Raw genomic sequence first — 19,464 nt, 5'->3', positions numbered from 1 at the left:
AACTCCTAAGCTTCCTTATTGATCTACATACTGTATAATCACAATCATTTAGCAGTAGGAAGACTTGGATAGCACTAAGGCAACACTAAGAACCACCCTTGATCCTTAGAGAAAAAGCTGGATTTTCATATTATCATATTGACAATCTCTGTAGCTAATTATGACCTAGACAGGAGTTTTCATTGGTGGTACCCTTTGGTCATTTCATGTAATTTTAAATAGTGTAGACAGGGGTGATACACTTTGAAATGTTTATTGCTGTCTCTTTTCCCATTTGAGAACTTCTTGCTCACTTATTACTCTCATCACACTCCTATACTCACTCATTACAGGAAAGATATTGCAGTTTTAGAGCAGGTGCAGAGACGAGAAACAAAATTGATACGAGGGATGGAAGGTCTCACTTACCAAGAAAGGTTAGATAAACTGGGTTTATTTAGTCTGGAGAAAAGAAGCCTTAGAGGGGATCTAATTAACATGTATAAATACATCAGAGGGCAATATATAAGCTTGGCGGATGAGCTTTTTGTCCCTAGACCTTCTCAAAGGACTAGAGGACATGATCTGCGCATGGAGAAAAAAACGTTTTGGACATTTATTTAGGAAAGGTTTCTTTACAGTAAGAGTGATTAAGATGTGGAATGCTTTGCCACAGGAAGTAGTTACGGCAAATTCTATATCAGCATTTAAAGGGGGCTTAGATGCTTTCCTTGTGTTGAAAGAGATCCATGGCTATAATTACTAGGTAATGCCCAGTGTATTTTATCTGATTGGAATCTGGAGTCGGGAAGTAATTTTTTCCTTTTTGGGGCTAATTGGACCATGCCTTGTAAGGGTTTTTCGCCTTCCTCTGGATCAACAGGGATATGTGAGTTACTGGTTGAACTCAATGGACGTATGTCTTTTTTCAACCCAAATAACTATGTTACTTCCTGTCCCTGGGACCTCCGTGGAATTTATGGCTCAAATAAGAAAACTATTAGTCCCAAAAGACAAATGTTCTATGGAAGTGCTCCAAAAACGCCTAATAAGCGACAAGTGCTTTCTCATCAACTATATGGATGGTTTCTACTAAGATTGCATTTCTTTTATCTTTACCTGCAGTGGATCTTGTTTACTTTCCTTAAATCTTTAGTGTTCCTCCTGAAGATGTGAACAGTGATTTACAAAATGCCTCACATAGATGGTTATTTTTCCAGATGGATTTTATCAGTTAGCTCACAGCTATTGAAGCCATGATGAGACTATGTCAAGAGATTTGTTATGGGTGTTTTGTGCTTTTATTTTAATGCTTGCCTATGGCATTATGAGTAAAGTGTTTAAAGATTTTTACAGAAAGAAAGTTATTTATGTTAAATTTGCATCATTTAACTATTACTATTAACAAATTATTTAAAACTATCATCAACTATTATAAAACCTCTAAGCATTTATGTTTTTAATGAATGCTAATAAAGTGTCTACATAAATGAAATGAACACTCAGGAATGGTAGTGAAATTACCATAATGAATAAGATTGCTTTCTTTTTTTTTCTTTAATATTAATTTACAAATTACTTAGAGTTTGTCCATTGTAAAATCTTTTCTCACCCAGATTTACTTTCCCAAATTTGTCACAAGTTGCAGCTCTGCAGAATGATTGTTTCTGAGAATTCCGAAGCCAGTGAAAATAATTCATGGTCTCCTAGAAGGCTCTAGGAGGAGAATTTTGTATAGCTAAACATCTTAGGCTAAGGATCACTGGGAGGTCTGGGCTACATACCAATACACAGCAAAATATAGATATAGGAACGGTTTCTGAAACCAGAAAAATTACCATAAAAGTGGCTATACTGAATAATTTATTGCATTCTACAATATGTCACTACAGTTCCTCTTTATGTTTATCAGAGTAGTCCTAATAGGTTGTGCGCTTCAGCCCTTCCTGAGGTGTTTTTATATATGCATACCTTTACCACAAATGTAATTTGTCCACCCCAAATGAAATTCTGTCCAGGACCTTTACATTTCCTTAGTGAAGTCTTCAAATGATTGCTTTTAAACAACATATTAGCTTCTGAATTATAATTATCACTTTGCACCTAATTAGGCCATCACTTTCTTCCTTATTGTCTGTCTGTATGGAATTTGTTTGTTCTCCATTGTTTGCATCGGTTTCTTCCAGGTACTCTGATCTCCTCCCAGTCCCACACCGCCATAAAACATACTGATAAGTTAATTGGTTCCCTCTAAATACTGTCATTACCTATGGTAGGGACATTAGACTATTAAAATAAAGATGATAGAGATGATAGAATGATAGAGATAATAGGGATTAGATTGTGAGCTGCTCAGAGGGACTAGTAGGCACTCTGTACAACACTTCAGAAAATGTCTTTCTAGAGCAAGAACAGCAGCAGTTATGATATAATGAAAGTTGCAATTAATGCTCATGTATTATCTATCATCAGAAATAGCCTATCACCATCTAAGCATTCCTGAGTTGTAAGGTGTCCATCATCGAGACACTCATTCTCTACTGTGATGGATCTATTAAAAACTGTCTGCTATGGTGGCAAATGTTTGCGCCTCTATGTCACACAGAACCATTGTAAGTGTGCTGAAAGGTTAAGTGAACCACGGCTGTGTGTGCACTCTCCAAAAAGAGAACATTTTGTTAACATACCCAAGAGAGCTTGGTTGTGTTGTTTTCAGCAACCCTCACAACGGTTCAGATTGATTTATGTGAAGTTCACAAACTTTTTTCCATAGTATGTTATTTTAATAACACCAGCACCTATTCAGTAGAAGACCTTGGGCAAGACTCCCTAACACTGCTACTGCCTATAGAGCGCGTCCTAGTGGCTGCAGCTCTGGCGCTTTGAGTCCGCCAGGAGAAAAGCGCGATATAAATGTTCTGTGTTTGTTTGTTTAAGATAACTTCTTATGATATCCATCCTGGAGATACCATAGTAAATCAGTACTGTCAGTAAATACAAATGTGAAATATCAGCTAAAGTGCTAAAGTGCTAAAACACACAGTTCAAATATACAGTATGTATGAGTATAAAAATATAAAAAATATAGAATATAAAAAAGAATATAAAAAGCTTCCCAAGATAACTTCATACTGTACTTATATGTGTAGCTACAATGTAAAAATTGTCTTGGTGTGAAACTTGTAAACTCATGTTATTGTGCTTTCTGTCTAAAAATGTCCAATACTTATGAAAAACTATGTAAGGGCTAGTGTTGACTAAGTCAGTGCTGCCCTGTGTTGCTCACTGTTCCACATCACCTTCTTTCATAGTGTAGTAAGTGTGCAGCCTCTTACCCCTTCCCAAGCATTTAGTTGTAACTTTGGAGTGTGGACCATATAGCTGTTTTCTAGTTCCAGAGAGTCATAGACTAATGCTAGCAGAACTAGGCCCAATGAAACTAAGGAGCAGCAAAGCAGTCTTTTCTCCAAAGTTACTTCTAAGCACCTGAGAGCAGAAGAGACTGCGCACATGCTACACTACAGAATAATGTGACAAGGACCAGCAAGCAATACAGGGCAGTGCTGTTCAGGAGTTGGATGCGTGGTTGGGTTTAGTTAAGCTTTAAAGAAGTCTGTAGTAATAGGTTTGTTGTAGTAATTTTTATGTCGAGGATTGTAACTGAAACAAATCTGTGCTAAACATCCTGGGGTCTACCAGACTAGCAAAGGCAGCAAAGACGGTTTTGTAGCTGGTCACATTCAAATAAATGCCTCAACACCACCTATCTAAACAGATATACAACCTACTTTATCTCATTCTGCAACTAGCTAATGGAAAAATATGATATTGGCAATAGAGTTAGAGAAGCAGCCACGTTTATGATAAACCCCTTGTCAGTGATATTAAGCTGAACACAGACCTTATGCTGGAATACTGAGAACCCAGCCCCAAAATCTGACTGGACAGAGTGTCAGAAAAATAAACCAAAATAGTAAAATATTTCTGAGATAAGCAAATAAAAAGCCATTACTGGTTTTCAAATATACAGTGACTAAATGTATTAACTGTACCTTTTAATACTGGATTTTCTTGGTTTCTCATAGTCATTCCTTGCGTAGGTATAGTAGCCATTCTCTGACGTGTGATCATGAACAGAGAGGCTAGAATGCTTCCCATTCATGGGTTTGAACACATTGGCGTTGTTGAGGTTGGCATTTGTGGAGTTTGATACATGTTTCCCAGAGTATTCATGGTTATGGTGGTTGTGGTGTACAGAATTCCCAGTGTGGGAGTATACAGATTTGTCAGTGTCGCTCGCAGAGCGTATTGAAGGTCGTTGAACATGCAGGGGACGCCGTGTGGTATTAGTCTGCTGATAGGATTCACGACTGTCATTTCCCACATGATTTACATGATTTCCAAACAGACCACCATTCCTCTGCAAGCGAAAATAATGCTCATTATTAGTCTGTAAAAGAAAACTAATTATTTGAATTATCATATTGAATATCAAAAAAATACATTGTTGCACACTAACCTCTGTTTGTCAAGGGTACTCCTGCTGCTATACTTCAAAACACATATTTAGAAAACTAGGATGACTGACACCCCTGAGAATTAATATTCTGATATTGTTTACTTGCAACACAGCAACCAAATCCTTCCCCCCCCAAAAAAAAAAACAACCATTGGAACCTGTTTGGTTGGTATGCACAGCAAATCACTTAAAGTGACTAAGTGGTAATATTATACACTGACAACTAGATGTATGGCTGCATACAGTGCAGCTTTACTACCCACTCCCTAGTACCTTTTCTATGGTACAAGGCTGCAGATAGCCCTGTTAAGTCCTCTTAGGGAGGATTTCCTGGTTCAGAAATCTGACAACACCAATCATAGCTTCATATTCACTCCAAAACCATTCCTTCTCTCCATGCAGAGGCTAAAGTATGATTAGATAGGGCAGAGGGCCATAGCTGTGGTTGCTGTAGTTTCTTTTCTTTCTTTCTTTTTTTTTTTTAATCTTTTGCTCAGCAGGGAAATACTACCACAGTATATTTTTAAGGGATTTTTGCAGCCCCATATATGAAGACCAGTGCTAAAGATTGGGTGCATTTTTGCAGTCTCACAATATTACCACATGATTGTTTGAAACTAATTACGGGGCTACTGAACATGAGCTTTTAATGTCCTTGAAATAACTTATGAGCAGTTGCTATTTGTTGCATCAGCTTACTCTCATTGTGATATTTGAAGACTCTGATTAGGGAGGGGGGTCAAAGCTACTCATCTGTATTGGTGATGTTTGATCACATGTGTCATGCTTTATGTTAGCCATTTCCTAGAGTGGGTTTTGGTGCGTGATGTGATCACCACATCATAGTTGTACTGGAATATTCTTGATTACTTTCTTGTTATTTGCACCTCACAACACATTTCATACATCTTACTTACAAAGAAACACACTTCCCTCAAAAACACCCACATCATCACATTTTAAACCCCTCATTTAAAAACACAACAAAGTGAAAAAAACCACAAGATTTAACAACATTGCTGCATTTTCTAAATAACAATTAGCCATATTTCCTGTTTTATTTGAAAATCAACACACAAGAAAGTATGCTTGGACCTCAAACATGTAATTGTACTTTTCATATGTGTGTCAGAATGAAACCATCATTTTTCAAGATGAACATCTTGCCACTGTCAGAAGAAGTTGTCAAGCTCTTGCAAGAGAAGGGGATCTCACCAACAACAATGAAACATTTGTAAAGCGCTTTTCTCCCGTAGGACCCAAAGTGCATAAGCTTGTCTCAGATCAGTACATAGTGGTGCGTACAGGGGGAACAGTTATGTGATCATAAATACCAGGCTAAACAGGTGGCTTTTCAGTTTTGATTAAAACGCGTTGAGGGTTGGAGCTGTCTTAAGTATGTTTGGCAAGGCATTCCACAGGGTAGGGGCAGCATGACAGAAAACTCTGGCTCCAAAGATTTTTTGGTGAACTCTGGGGGTGGTCAAGTTATTGGATCCTTTTGATCCGAGGTTGTGGGAGGTGAGAAGCAGTTAAAACAAATCCTTCCTGTATCCTGGGCCTAGGTCGTGTAGGGATTTGAATGTTAGCATGCCAATTTTGAAAAGGACTCTCCATTTTATGGGTAGCCAGTGTAGTGAGCAAAGGATTGGTGTTTTGTGGCAATGGCGGGGTTGGCTTGTTAACAGTCTTGCGGCAGCATTCTTTACTAGCTGCAGGTGGTGTAGGTTTTAATTTGGAAGGCCTGCAAAGGGGGCATTACAATAGTCCAGCCGTGATGTGATGAAGGCGTGAACTAGGGTTGACAGATCCTCTGAAGGAATGAGGTCCTTAATTTTTGCAATATTCCTTAGGTGAACCACAGCTGAGATTTGATTCCTGAAGTTTAATTCCCCATCAATCAGTAAACCCAAGTTGCGCACAGTGTTGGAGCTAGTCAGGTCTGAGTTCCCTAACCTCAGTGGTGTTGACTGTGTCTGGAGCTGCTTTGCTATAATGTGCAGGCCTCCAATGACAAGAACCTCAGTTTTGTCAGCATTTAGTTTAAGCCAGTTTTCAGTATACGAACCCGGGTTCTCCCCCTGTTGGGCTCAATATTGAGCCTACTGTGGGGTTTTATATCTGACAGCAGCATTGTGCCATTATACAATATATTGCGTTTAGAGTTTGATTGTTTCATATGCAGCAGGGATCATGTTAGAATATTTGCTTGTTTTTTTTTAAATGGTTTTATTCTTTATTGAATCATCAATATTGTGATTATTATTATACCTAATGTTGAATAAAGATTTTTGTTATACTTTTTCAAATTTTGCTGTGGGAGGTGCTATTTTTTAAGGGCTTTCTTCCTCTACCATATCATTGCTCTTGTTTTGAGCCCTAGCACACACAGTTATTTGCCACAAGCCATGTGGGGGACACAGCAACCATGTAGAAGAAGGTGCTCTGGTCAGATGAGACCAAAATGGAACTTTTTGGCCAAAATGCAAAACGCTATGTGTGGCAGAAAACTAACACTGCACATCACTCTGAACACACCATCCCCACTGTCAAATATGGTGGTGGCAGCATCATGCTCGGGGGATTCATCTCTTCAGCAGGGACAGGAAAGCTGGTCAGAGTTGATGGGAAGATGGATGGAGCCAAATACAGGGCAAACTTGGAAGAAAACCTCTTGGAGACTGCAAAAGACTTGAGACTGGGGCGGAGGTTCACCTTCCAGCAGGACAATGACCCTAAACATAAAGCCAGGGCAACAATGGAATGGTTTAAAACAAAACATATCTATGTGTTAGAATGGCCCAGTCAAAGTCCAGATCTAAATCCAATCGAGAAACTGTGGCAAGATCTGAAAATTGCTGTTCACAAACGCTGTCCATCTAATCTGACTGAGCTGGAGCTGTTTTGCAAAGAAGAATGGGCAAGGATTTCAGTCTCTAGATGTGCAAAGCTGGTAGAGACATACCCTAAAAGACTGGCAGCTGTAATTGCAGTAAAAGGTGGTTCTACAAAGTATTGACTCAGGGGGCTGAATAATTACGCACACCCCACTTTGCAGTTATTTATTTGTAAAAAATGTTTGGAATGATGTATGATTTTCGACCCACTTCTCACATGTACACCACTTTGTATTGGTCTTTCACGTGGAATTCCAATAAAATTGATGCATATTTGTGGCAGTAATGTGACAAAATGTGGAAAACTTCAAGGGGGCCGAATACTTTTGCAACTCACTGTACCAAGTGAAAAAAGAAGCTGAGCATAAACACAGCCATTGACTGGGTTGCTTTCATGTGAGAAACTTGTGCACATTATGTTAGCCAGCAGTCATACCACAAAATTAGAAGAAAGGGACTGTCTGTGGAAACTGATGAAAATGTGTACCAAAAGAACAATACTGGTAGTGTGGTTCCACAGCAGTGGATATTTGGCAGTTTCTGCTGTGACATATACCAGCGTTTTTTGCTTGTTGGAAACAATCTTAGTTTTTAGCCATCGCCCTTCCCCAACAAACAAATATAGTGTTTTGCTGAAATGTATGATGCATGAAAGGCTGGGTTTTTTAAGTTTTATAAGTGAGGTCTGGATATCAATAATTTGCACTGGAATTAAACAAATCTGATTGGCTGTTTGTGGCTCCACCCCTTTCTCAATTTGAACCCTAGTCACCCAATGATCAACTGTACCAGGTTTGAGGCTTGTGCCATTAACAGTGCAAGAATGGCAGCAATGTAAATATTCCCCTTGAAAATCAATGGGTGTATTTTGATTGGCTTTTAGAGGCTCCACCCACTTTTTTGAATATTAATCCTAGTCACCCAGCGACCAACTGTGCAAAGAGAACCCTACCATTAACAGTGTAAGAATGGCTGCAGTTTAAATTTTCCCAGTTAAATTTATATTTGACTCCGCCCACTTTTTGCTATGGGAATAAAAAGTATCCTATACTTTATTCCAGGTAATGTACTATGTGTGTGCCAAATTTCAAATTCAAATCCGTTCAGCCATTTTTGCGTGATCGAGTGACAAACATCCAAACAACCGAACTTTCCCATTTATAATATTAGTAGGATGACATCCCACGCTCTTTTTCTGTTTTAAGCCATACTAAATATGTATGAAGCCATACTAAATATGTAGTGCCTGGATAGTATACTGGTTAAGGGGACCTCCTTTGACATGGGAGACGAGGGTTCAAATCCCGTTTAGGGTCAGTACCTATTCAGTAAGGAGTTCAAGGCAAAACTCTCTAACATTGCAGGGTGGCCTCTTGAGCGCTTTCCAGTGGCTGCAGCTGTTGAGCGCTTTGAGCCAACAGGAGAAAAGCACGTTACAAATGTTCTGATTATTATTCGGATTAAATATATAACTTAAAAAGCCATTTACCCTATATATATCTTCTTCCTCTTCTTCATGGTTATTTTGCTCTGGTTCATCATCCTGCAGGTCACATGATATTGCTCGCCGGATTTCAGGGCCAATGTCATGAAGAGTTCTCAGCCCTGCCTGAATAATAAACATAATAGAATTAACAATATTTCAATAAGAATGAAAAATTGTCTTTTTATTAAAGACAATTTCAATTTTTTGAGCTACTAGTCTCTAGTACAGAAGATCAAAGAGACTCTGAAGCGAGTCTAAATTTACTTTTTTAACATGCAGTTATGTGAAGCAGTATAACCTCTGCTAAAACGCTGCTATCCCGCGGCAAAACGAGGGTTTTTTACCCCCCAAATCCCCTCTGTGGTGCCCGGGGAGCGCTTCCTGAAGAGCTTTCAGCTGCAGCTCTGCCTCTCAGCGCATCAATCCCCGCCTCTCCCCGCCCCTCTTAATCTTCCTTCACAGAGAGGGGCGGGGAGAGGTGGAGATCCGCCTGCAGATTGACGCGCGTGGAAGCAGAGCTACAGCTGAAAGCTCTGCCTCCAGGAGCAGCAAAATCCACGACCAAGAAAGTCATGGGTTTTGCAGGGGCGATTTGGGGGGTACAAACCCCCCGTTTTGCCGCGGGATAGCGGCGTTTTAGCAGGAGTTATACTGCTTCACATGACTGCATGTTAAATAAGTAAATTTAGACTCGCTTCAGAGTCTCTTTAAGTTGAATAAACAATGTTGTTACTGCAATTACACTGCCCTTTCAGTGAAAGTGTATTTGTATATTTTAATGAAAATGTGGTTTTGTTTGTCCTCCTCAGTGCATAAAAAAACGGTGAATGGCTGCTATAAGGAACAAGAATAGCATTTTCTTTAGAGGCCTCAGTAAATAAGTCTTTGTGCACATGTATCGCGAAAGAAGAGGCACTCATACTAGTGTGAGATTGTAGCCAAAACTGCACAATACCTGATAAAGTGGGCCATCCCACGAAACATGTTGTGCCATTAGCATTTTCCAACCAAAAACAAGTAAGATTGCTTTAGGAGGCAAGTGTAATATGGACCTCTTATTATATTATACAGTATACCATATTGGCACTTCCAATATAGCTGTTTCCCCAGACTATAAATCTTTAGAACTTAACACAGTGCTCTATAAGTAAGTATACATATTAGATGGAGGTCAGTTGTGCACACAAAATTCACTTACAATCAGGAGTCAACACCGATTGGTGCCCACAGTAAAAAGATTACTCAGTTTAGCACAGTGTTTCCTTTTATGTAATAGAGAAGGATGAGGAAGACCAGTAAAGAGGCTGATAGAAGGCGCTTACAAGGTAAAGAAAAACACTTGTGATCAAATAATGTCCACTAATCTGTCTGATCAATTAGCTCTCCCACAGCTTAGTTATCAAACGTACTGCTCCTGGGATCCAGCGCAGGTCTCCAGGCAGTCCACCAACACCATCCCAGTGGACTGGCATGAATGTGCTCAGCTGGCTCCCCTAGCTCTCTTGAAGTTATGGCGGGGAGGGGGGGGGGGGGAAGGGTGGTTTCAGCACTAGTGCAGAGGTCAGGGTATTTAAACCATGACCAAACAGCGCTCAGTGCTGTTATGTCTTGTTTCAGCCATAGCGCGTATTAATGCCTTTTCTCCATCCTGTTTGCCTGTCACTGTAGTCCTGTCATGCCAGTCCTGTCAGTCAGTTCTGTCACGCCAGTCCTGTCAGTCACTCACATCAGTCTTGTCATCAGTCCTATCATATCAGACCAGTCACGCCAGTCACACCACTCCTGTCCTCAGTCTTGGCATCAGTTCAGCCATGCCAGCCATGCCAGTCCTGTTTGTCAGTCCAGTCACACTTGTCAAGTCTTGCCATTCCTGTCACGTCAGTCGTGTCCCAATGGTCCTCATCCTTCTCCCCTTACAGAAAGTTTATCCCCTCATGTTCTTCTTGTCTCTGGTGGGGCAGTCCTAGGGGTCCTGACCTGGTGGACACCAGGCAGATAAGTAGTGTGCCACACATTAGGGGTGATGGTCCATCATCCCTTGTGGGTTGCACTGGCAAAGACCCATGCTCACTTAGACTCTACATCCTGGGAGTACCCGCATCAATCGCCCGTGCCAAGATCAACAGGACCCAGACAGTAGTAGTGACTTCACAACACCTACTGACATAATATGCACAGTATATAGAGAACCTATATTTACCAATTAGGGTGTGCTATGTATGTTTCACAATAGAAAAAGACACTCTTTGGCCCAAGATTAGGAGACTCTAAAGCATGGAACCTGCTGCAGCATAACAAGTGGTATACTCAAGATCAGTGGGAGTTTAAAGAATACATCTGAGCAAAAAAAAAAACCCCAAAAAACAAAAAAAAACAAGATCTACTTACCTGGGGCTTCCTCCAGCCCCTGGCAGTCTATCTGTCTCTCGCCGCAGCTCCAGTGTCCCCAGATCCCCTCTGTTGCAGATGCCAACCTCACCAGGTTGGCATTTACTGCACTCGGGCAGAACGCTCCAGGCTACATGAGTGCGATTGCAGGCAGCGCAGCCGCATGCTTGCGCAGGCGCAGTAGATGCCGACCTGGCGAGGTCGGCATCTGCAACGGAGGGGATCCGGGGAAACACTGGAGCTGAGACAATTAGGCTGCCAGCCCAGGGGCTGGAGGAAGCCCCAGTTAAGTAGATCTTGTTTTTTTTTTTTTTGCTCGGACATATCCTTTAAGAAAGACGAGTAACAACAAACACGGCAATGTATCAGCATCATGTAATATTTCAGCAGTCAGACAGAAAATGTTCACAATACCCCAGAAGTATTGCCCAAAGGCATGAGGAAAACTGAGCATCATAACTCTAAGGCTTTGTTTTAACACCTGTTGTGCCTGAAGTATAGAAATACGTCCTAAATGTTTCAGAAACGGAGAAACTGAGACTGTCACATATTTCGTTCAAATGCTGAGCGTCTACTCAAGAAACCTACAAAGGACTGATTACTAGCCACTGCTATGGGATGCAAAACCATATTTGAAGTACATCTCTTGTGCTGGCTACTGTGGTCACTACATACTGTAAATAAATGGGAAAAAAGACTCAGTATGTGTGGAAATCATAGCTCTCTTAGCGTCTCTGTCAATTCTGGTATACAGAAAGTATAGTATACACATTTACTAGTGATGTCTCATTTACATTTGCTTTTATTTCACTGCAAATATAAAACATAACACAGTTTCTGCCTATTCACATCTGTGCCCTTTCCACGCATTAATACTGACTAATCTCACATTTACAGCAGGGGAAAGAGCACTAAATACCCATGATCAGTACAAAGTTCCTGTTTGGAGGTGGGATATTGAAATATGTAATTATGTACACTCTTAACTGTGCTCTTTTCGCAGCTTGCTGTATAATTACGATTCCCAGACATTGCAAAGCTCCCGAGAGATTACATCTATTGAAAAGTTCTCTTTATTTTGGGAGATGCAAAACTTAAAGTTCAATAGATTTTGGGATCTTTCACACTATGGTGTGGCAGAAAGCAATTTTACCACAAAAGCCTCTAAGTCCCTGAAAGTTTATGGAGATTACATTACAACTGTAATAAGAGGTATATTTATTTACTTTTAATCAATATCAGTTGTCTGGCAATCCTGCTGATCCTCTGCCTCTAATACTTTTACCCATAGACTCTAAACAAGCATGCAGCATATCAGGTGTTTCTGACATTATTGTCAGATCTGACAAGATTTGCTGCATGCTTGTTTATGGTGTGATTTAGACAACACTGCAGCTACATAGACCACCAGGCCTGCCAGGCAACTGGTATTGTTGGAAACCTGAACTGAAAATAAGCTTAATTCGTTGCTTGTGTAATAGTAATAGTAAATAGATCTTCCCTGGAGTCTTATTTTCAATGTAAGGGCTATAAATGAACAGTAGCAATGTCAGTGTAACATAAAATCTGCTTCATCAGCTCCCAACAAAGAGAAATAATGAGCTTTTGAATTTCACTATCATGTTATCAGAAGTGTTTGCACAGCCAGAAACAAGTGTTTTGGCTTCCAGGGCCAGATTTCAGCTTAGCCAGGTAGGCCGTGGCCTAGGGTACCTGAAAGAGCACGGGCGATTTCAGCTTCGCAGAGAACGCTCGATCGCAGTATAGTCCTGTATGTGTGCTGTGTAGCTAGCCAGATCCGATCCGCGGCCGCCCTGCTTCAGAAATTTCTGCACAAAGCTACGCGGGGCTAGGTCTGGCAGTCGGAAATGTAAGGGAGCAGTGGAAGGTGATAAAGCTGCAGGCTACTCACAGTGATGTCTATACCTGTTGCTCCCTGAGTCCTCCCCCTCCTCTCTCCTTCTGCACGGCACTATGTGTTCTGCAGCTACGCCCCCTTCCTCTCCGGGCTGCCTGTCTCACTCACACAGCCTCTGTCGGGAGATTCGAAAGGCACAGAGCAGGAGCAGCTACTGGCAGTAAATATCGGAAGAAGCTTGCCTGTCACAGGCCAGTAATAAGCAAGTATAGATAATGTGCCGTTAGATAGCTGCAATAAAGATTTATGGGGGGGGGGGGGATGTAGGCTGCTACTGATTAGTGACTGTCTTTCCTTCCTCAGCATGTCCAACATAAATAGTACAGCTGTGGCTGCAGTTCTGCATTTTCTATCTTCTCTCTACACATTCCTCCCCATCACGTTATCTGTCTTTCCCTCTCACCTCTTTGCCATCTAGTGCAATCTTTTCTATCCTATCTTGCAGTCTGTAACACACAACCCCCCCCCCCCCACCCCCTCCCTCTACTGCAGCACTTTACACACTTTACAGAGTACCTAGTCTGTCACTGACAGTCTACATAGCTCACAATCTAAACATACCATAGTCATAGTCTAATATCCTACCATATTGTTATGTATTTATATTGCACTGATACCTTCCGCAGCACTTTACAGAGTAACAGCCATGTCACTGACTGTCCTCAGAGGATCTCACAATCTAATCCTGTCATAGTCATAGACTGATGTCCTCCCATATTATTCATATTATTATGTATTTATATAGCAGTGACATCTTCTGCAGCACTTTACAGAGTACACAGTCATGTCACTGACTGTCCTCAGCGGAGCTCACAATCTAATCCTGTGTCATAGTCTAATGTCCTACCATATTATTATTATATATTTTTATAGCACTGACATCTTCTGCAATATGTTACACACTACATAGCCACATGCCACTGAGTTTCAATGTAATCACCCTAATCTTGTGATGAGTAACCCTAAGATGATTCTTAATGTGATCCCTTTTCCCATAAATCTATTCTCAAATTTGTAGCCTCACCCAAGATTGCAAAAGCGCCTAACTTTTAGGCTACATTGATAGTGGCCCTTGCGTTCCCTGTTGGCCTAGGGCAGTAAAAAGTACAAATCCGTCCCTGTTGGCATCTATTCACTTTTCAGTATAGCTGTCTCTGCACTGGACTGCAATTTTACTGCCTTATTTGCATATATAAGAACTACTTATTACTTATTAACCCTTAGAATGAACAAAGTGAACAGAGACAAGTTCTTAGTGAGGCTACATTAAAATAGACAAGTGGTGCATTGCCTTATGTTGTAAGGGTTTGCTCGTATTGGCGCGTTAGCAATGTGGTGCAGTGGAATCCGTCACATAAGTAATGCGAGTGTTGCTAAGGTAATCCATGTTCGCATGGCAGTATTAACGGCGCTACATGAATCACCCCCAAGGTCTCTTGAGTTAAGGTGGGCTGAGAGAGATAGCTAAATTTGGTTGTGTTTTGTGATGCAATTGCTGGTTAAAGTGTTTTGTCAACATTTCATATTTATAGAGCAGTGATAAAGATATTATGTTAAAGGCTTGTAAATATTGAAATGTTCATTAAAAATTTTTTAACTCTGGGCAAATAGCTCAATATAAATATCTAAAAGAGTACCTAGCAACTCCCAACAGTAGAGTTGGTCATGGTTAATGAAATGCAAATAATTCCTGCTTGCATCTCCCTACTAAAATATCTTCAGGAAGCCTTCGCACCCCCTTGTCTTCCTACATGTCTACTGATGAGCAAGCATATACATTCACCTAAAAGATTAGTCGGAATACCATACTAATACGGTGTTTGACCCCCCTTCGCCTTCAGACCTGCCTTAATTCTACGTGTCATTGATTTAACAGGGTGCCGAAAGCATTCATTAGAAATGTTGGTCCATACTGATAAGATAGCATCTTGCAGTTAAAGGAGATTTGTGGGATGCACATGCAGGGCATGAAGCTCCCGTTCCATCACATCCCAAAGATGATCTATTGGGTTGAGATATAATGACTGCGGGGGCCATTTTAGTTCAGTTAACTCATTGTCATGTTCAAGAAACCAATTTAAAATGATTCGAGCTTTGTGACATGGTGCATTACCCTGCTGGAAGTAGCCATCAGAGGATGGGTACATGGTGGTCATGAAGGGATGGACATGGTCAGAAACAATGCTCAGGTAGCCGGTGGCATTTAAACAATGCCCAATTGGCACTAAGGGGCCTAAAGTGTGCCAAGAAAACATCCCCCACACCATTCCACCACCACCACCACCAGCCTGCACAGTGGTAACAAGGCATGATGGATCCATGTTCTCATTCTGTTTACGCCAAATTCTGACTCTACCATTTGAATGTCTCAACAGAAATCGAGACTCATCAGACCAGGCAACATTTTTCCAGTCTTCAACTGTCCAATTTTGGTGAGCTCGTGCAAATTGTAGCCTCTTTTTCCTAGTTGCAGTGGAGATGAGGGGTACCCGGTGGGGTCTTCTGCTGTTATAGCCCATCCGCCGGTTGTGCGGGTTGTGCCTTTACAAATGCTTTGCTGCATACCTGGGTTATCTCAGTCAAAGTTGCCCTTCTATCAGCTTGACTCAGTCGGCCCATTCTCCTCTGTCCTCTAGCATCAACAAGGCATTTTCGCCCACGGGACTGCCGCATACTGGATGTTTTTCCCTTTTCACACCATTCTTTGTAAACCCTATAAATGTTTGTGCTTGAAAATCCCAGTAAGTGAGCAGATTGTGAAATACTCAGACCGGCCCGTCTGGCACCAACAACCGTGCCACGCTCAAAATTGCTTAAATCACCTTTCTTTCCCATTCTGACATTCAGTTTGGAGTTCATGAGATTGTATTGACCAGGACCACACCCCTAAATGCATTGAAGCAACTGCCATGTGATTGGTTGATTTGATAATTACATTAATGAGAAACTGAACCGGTGTTCTTAATAATCCTTTAGGTGAGTGTATATGCGTGATTATGTGATCACACGTGGCACACTCCAAAACTGCAGGGTTTGCGAGCACTTCTGTCCATAACAGTAGCATTTATATTACTGCCACACTTACATTCACTCAGGGGTCTCGATGGCTCAGTATTTTCAAGGAGCGTTCTCAGTTTGTGTTTGAGTGCATGCATACAATTAGGGCATCATTAGGGCATTGCCCATAGCAAACTCTAGGGCCTCTAGGCTATAAGCACTTCTGCCCATAGAGTGGCACAATACGAAGGGATGAATCAGTGCCATGGAGAGGAGGGGCTGGACCAGGCCCACAGATGAGTGCGAGGGAGAGTTTGGGCCTGTACAGCACTTTGTGCAACCATTATCCCCGGCACTGCAATTTAAGGATCAGAGAGAGGAGTCAAAGACAAAAATCGAATAATCTAGTAATGAGGGAGGAAGCAGCATCAGGGTCCATATGCAAGTAACTTTTTCTAAGTTTTCTCCCAGATGATATTTTCACAACGATTTGTCAACACAATGTATTTTAAAACCATCATCAAGCAACAAAATAGTCAAAATAACTTTGATAGTACTTTTCACCTACATTGTAATACTTTTTCAATTGCAAAGTGCTGAAAAGGTATTTTAAAGAGGAAATGAAATATTATCTCCTAGGAGAAAAAGTGAATTGCATATGGGCCCATGTGAGGGAATGGGCTGGGCCAGGTATACAGTCACATGTAAGGCAGAGGGTGGGACCAGCACAGAACGTGGACGGTCATTTTCTTGGCACCCAAACTTAACGACTAGAGAGAAGAGCCACAGTGCAAAACAACCCATTTACTTGCCAACAAAGGCAAATATTTAGGATAAGCATAAACACAATTTGAAATCAGGTCTAAAATACTTTACTTTATTATCCTACTTTATTATGCTAGCTAATGGAAGTGCATTCAGGTGATCATGCAGTGAACAGAGAGGGCCTGATTCACAAAGCGGTGCAAACTGTTTAGCATGGGTGTGCTAAACAGTTAGCACGTGAAGTCCATTAGCGGACTTTTGTGCACGCAAAGTGCCGCAAATCTCACGATCGCGGACTTTTGCACGCGCAATTTGCCACAAATTGTGCGTGCAAAAGTCCACGATCACGCGAATCGCAGCACTTTGTGAGCACAAAAGTAAGCTAATGGACTTCACGTGCTAACTGTTTAGCACACCCATGCTAAACAGTTTGCACCGCTTTGTGAATCAGGCCCAGAATCACTTATATGGCATTTCAGGACAGAAAAGTGAAACCTCTTCACTGTGTTACTGCTCTGGAAAATACAGCACATGAGTAAGGGCCATGGGTTGGCTGCATCCAAAAATCCTAATCACATTAGTGTTTCCTTTTTCAGGGTGTGTAAAAAGGGATACATTTGGGCACTCGGTGAAGCCACAATACTGCTGATATTCTACTAAAGCTTCTTTCTACCTCCTCCATACACCAATTCTCTCCATATTTATGCCTAAAACTAGCCCTACTGTGAATCCTACACTAAATATTATCAGTCCCTTCTGTATTGTAATTTGGGTTTGACTATGTCTGGCGTTGAAATTATAGACAATTATAACCTTGCAGTCTAAAAGCCTTGTAGCCAAACAAACTGTAGTCATCAAAAAGTTGGTTGTTCCGGCTAGAAAGCAAACACCGTCCTATGAACGACAGTCTGATGAGAACAAGAATACACAGTGTAGGCAATGTATTTTAAAGAGTTTATGTAAATGTTCTAAAATAAATAAGGAGAATACCAGCTATTCCAATGTATAGCTGCTGATTTCCTCCTTGTTACAAAATCACAATTTCCTCTCCACCCTCCACTTGATCTCAAACCATGTTTTTACCAAGCTTTTTTTTAAACATAAATAATTGTTCTAATAATGCATAAATATCAGTGCCTGAACTGTGACTTTAAAGACTAACAAAGCAGCTGGATCCATCATCAAGATGGTTTGCCACTTCACCGGTCCTTGAGTGTTCCATTCATTTAAATGGGGAGCCAAACACAACTGTGCCAAATTACAGCAAAGCAGCAGCAGCAGACACTGAGATTAGTAATAGTGTAATCTCTGTTCTTTTCATGTCAGGTGTTCTGGACATGACTGAGTGCATACTTTATGTTAGGAGGGGTCTATGTAAGATGTAAGGAAGGGGGGGGGGGTTATAGGGAGAGCGAAGTGCTGTCTACAATATGAAAAGAGAATGATTACGGTATATATTTTTTTTACATAAGGAAGGGGTGATTTTGGTGGCTTGCATTAGAGGTGTAACTACTAGGTCATGGAGATGGAATATATTTTTAATTTAGGAAAATGTATTAACACACTCACACAAAGGCCAGGAAAGAAAGCAAACTCTCCCTACTGTCAACCCAAACTGGAGCATCAAAGCAAAAGCTATTTTAACCCCATTCTACACTTTCTAAAACTAAAATAATTTACTTTACTGCAGTTGGGGCTTAATTTGAAAAGTTTTATTTCAGGTATAGAGGATACTGGTGAAATCCCCCTCTTATATCCAAACATGAACCCCTCCTACTTACAAGGGAGCCCCCTGTAATAGATTCTGCAATTGAGCAGGCGGATGACATCTTCCCAGTAAATAATTCAGTTTGTCCCTATCCATCCAAAACTGATATAATCATCTTAGCTAGAGTTGTACTTTTAGCTGTCTCATCATCAGCAAAAATAATCTGCTCATGCCTAAGTCTTAACATGCGGTATGTACTGTATACACCAGGAAGTATTTAAACTTGTTGCAGTGAATTCATTTTAGTATGATTAGAGAGCAACAAAAAGGATAAGTGATAAATAAACTTACCTAAATAAGCATTTTTTTGTTAATTAAAAGCATAAGTGAATATTTGCAGACCTTTCATAAAATAGTATGGATTACACCTAACAAATATAAATGTGTCAAGTGCATGAGATGATGTCACCCACAACAGAAGTCACTTAGTAAACACCACCACAGAGGGTGGACTACACGCTATAATAATGTTGAGAAATACTGCACTAATGCACACACCATACACAATACACAATGACAGGATGAAAATGGTTTTGACGTCAACCAGCAAAATTCTCAATCAACAGACTAATAAAATATTAATCTGACACTATTCTTCCCACCAAACGATGTAAAATGGAACAGAGAACAGCACAGGTGTACATGACGAGGCAGGCAACACGAAGAGGAAACATACGCTGTAGCAGTGGACGTAAGAGACAAAGTAGTCAAGCCTCGGAGACTCCCCATGCTCCCGGTCCATTGATG

The 19,464-nt window shown here is 40.9% G+C and overlaps 1 protein-coding gene across 12 annotated transcripts in view; it reads right to left on the bottom strand.

Annotated features, from left to right (window-relative positions):
* Positions 1-19,464, bottom strand: part of CACNA1D (calcium voltage-gated channel subunit alpha1 D) — a 665,324-nt gene that overhangs the window by 37,895 nt on the left and 607,965 nt on the right. For all 12 annotated transcript variants that reach the window (XM_068253651.1, XM_068253660.1, XM_068253661.1 and 9 more), the window contains 2 exons: positions 8,885-9,004; positions 4,032-4,399 (listed from right to left, as the gene is read on the bottom strand). In XM_068253651.1, the coding sequence (XP_068109752.1) occupies positions 4,032-4,399; positions 8,885-9,004 (488 nt within the window). The remainder of the gene's footprint in view (positions 1-4,031; positions 4,400-8,884; positions 9,005-19,464) is intronic.

Source organism: Hyperolius riggenbachi, chromosome 9 (genome assembly GCF_040937935.1).
Source record: "Hyperolius riggenbachi isolate aHypRig1 chromosome 9, aHypRig1.pri, whole genome shotgun sequence".
In the NCBI taxonomy this organism is placed as follows: domain Eukaryota; kingdom Metazoa; phylum Chordata; class Amphibia; order Anura; family Hyperoliidae; genus Hyperolius; species Hyperolius riggenbachi.
The sequence above is the reverse complement of the archived record's forward strand: the minus strand, read 5'-3'. Positions and strand labels throughout refer to the sequence as shown.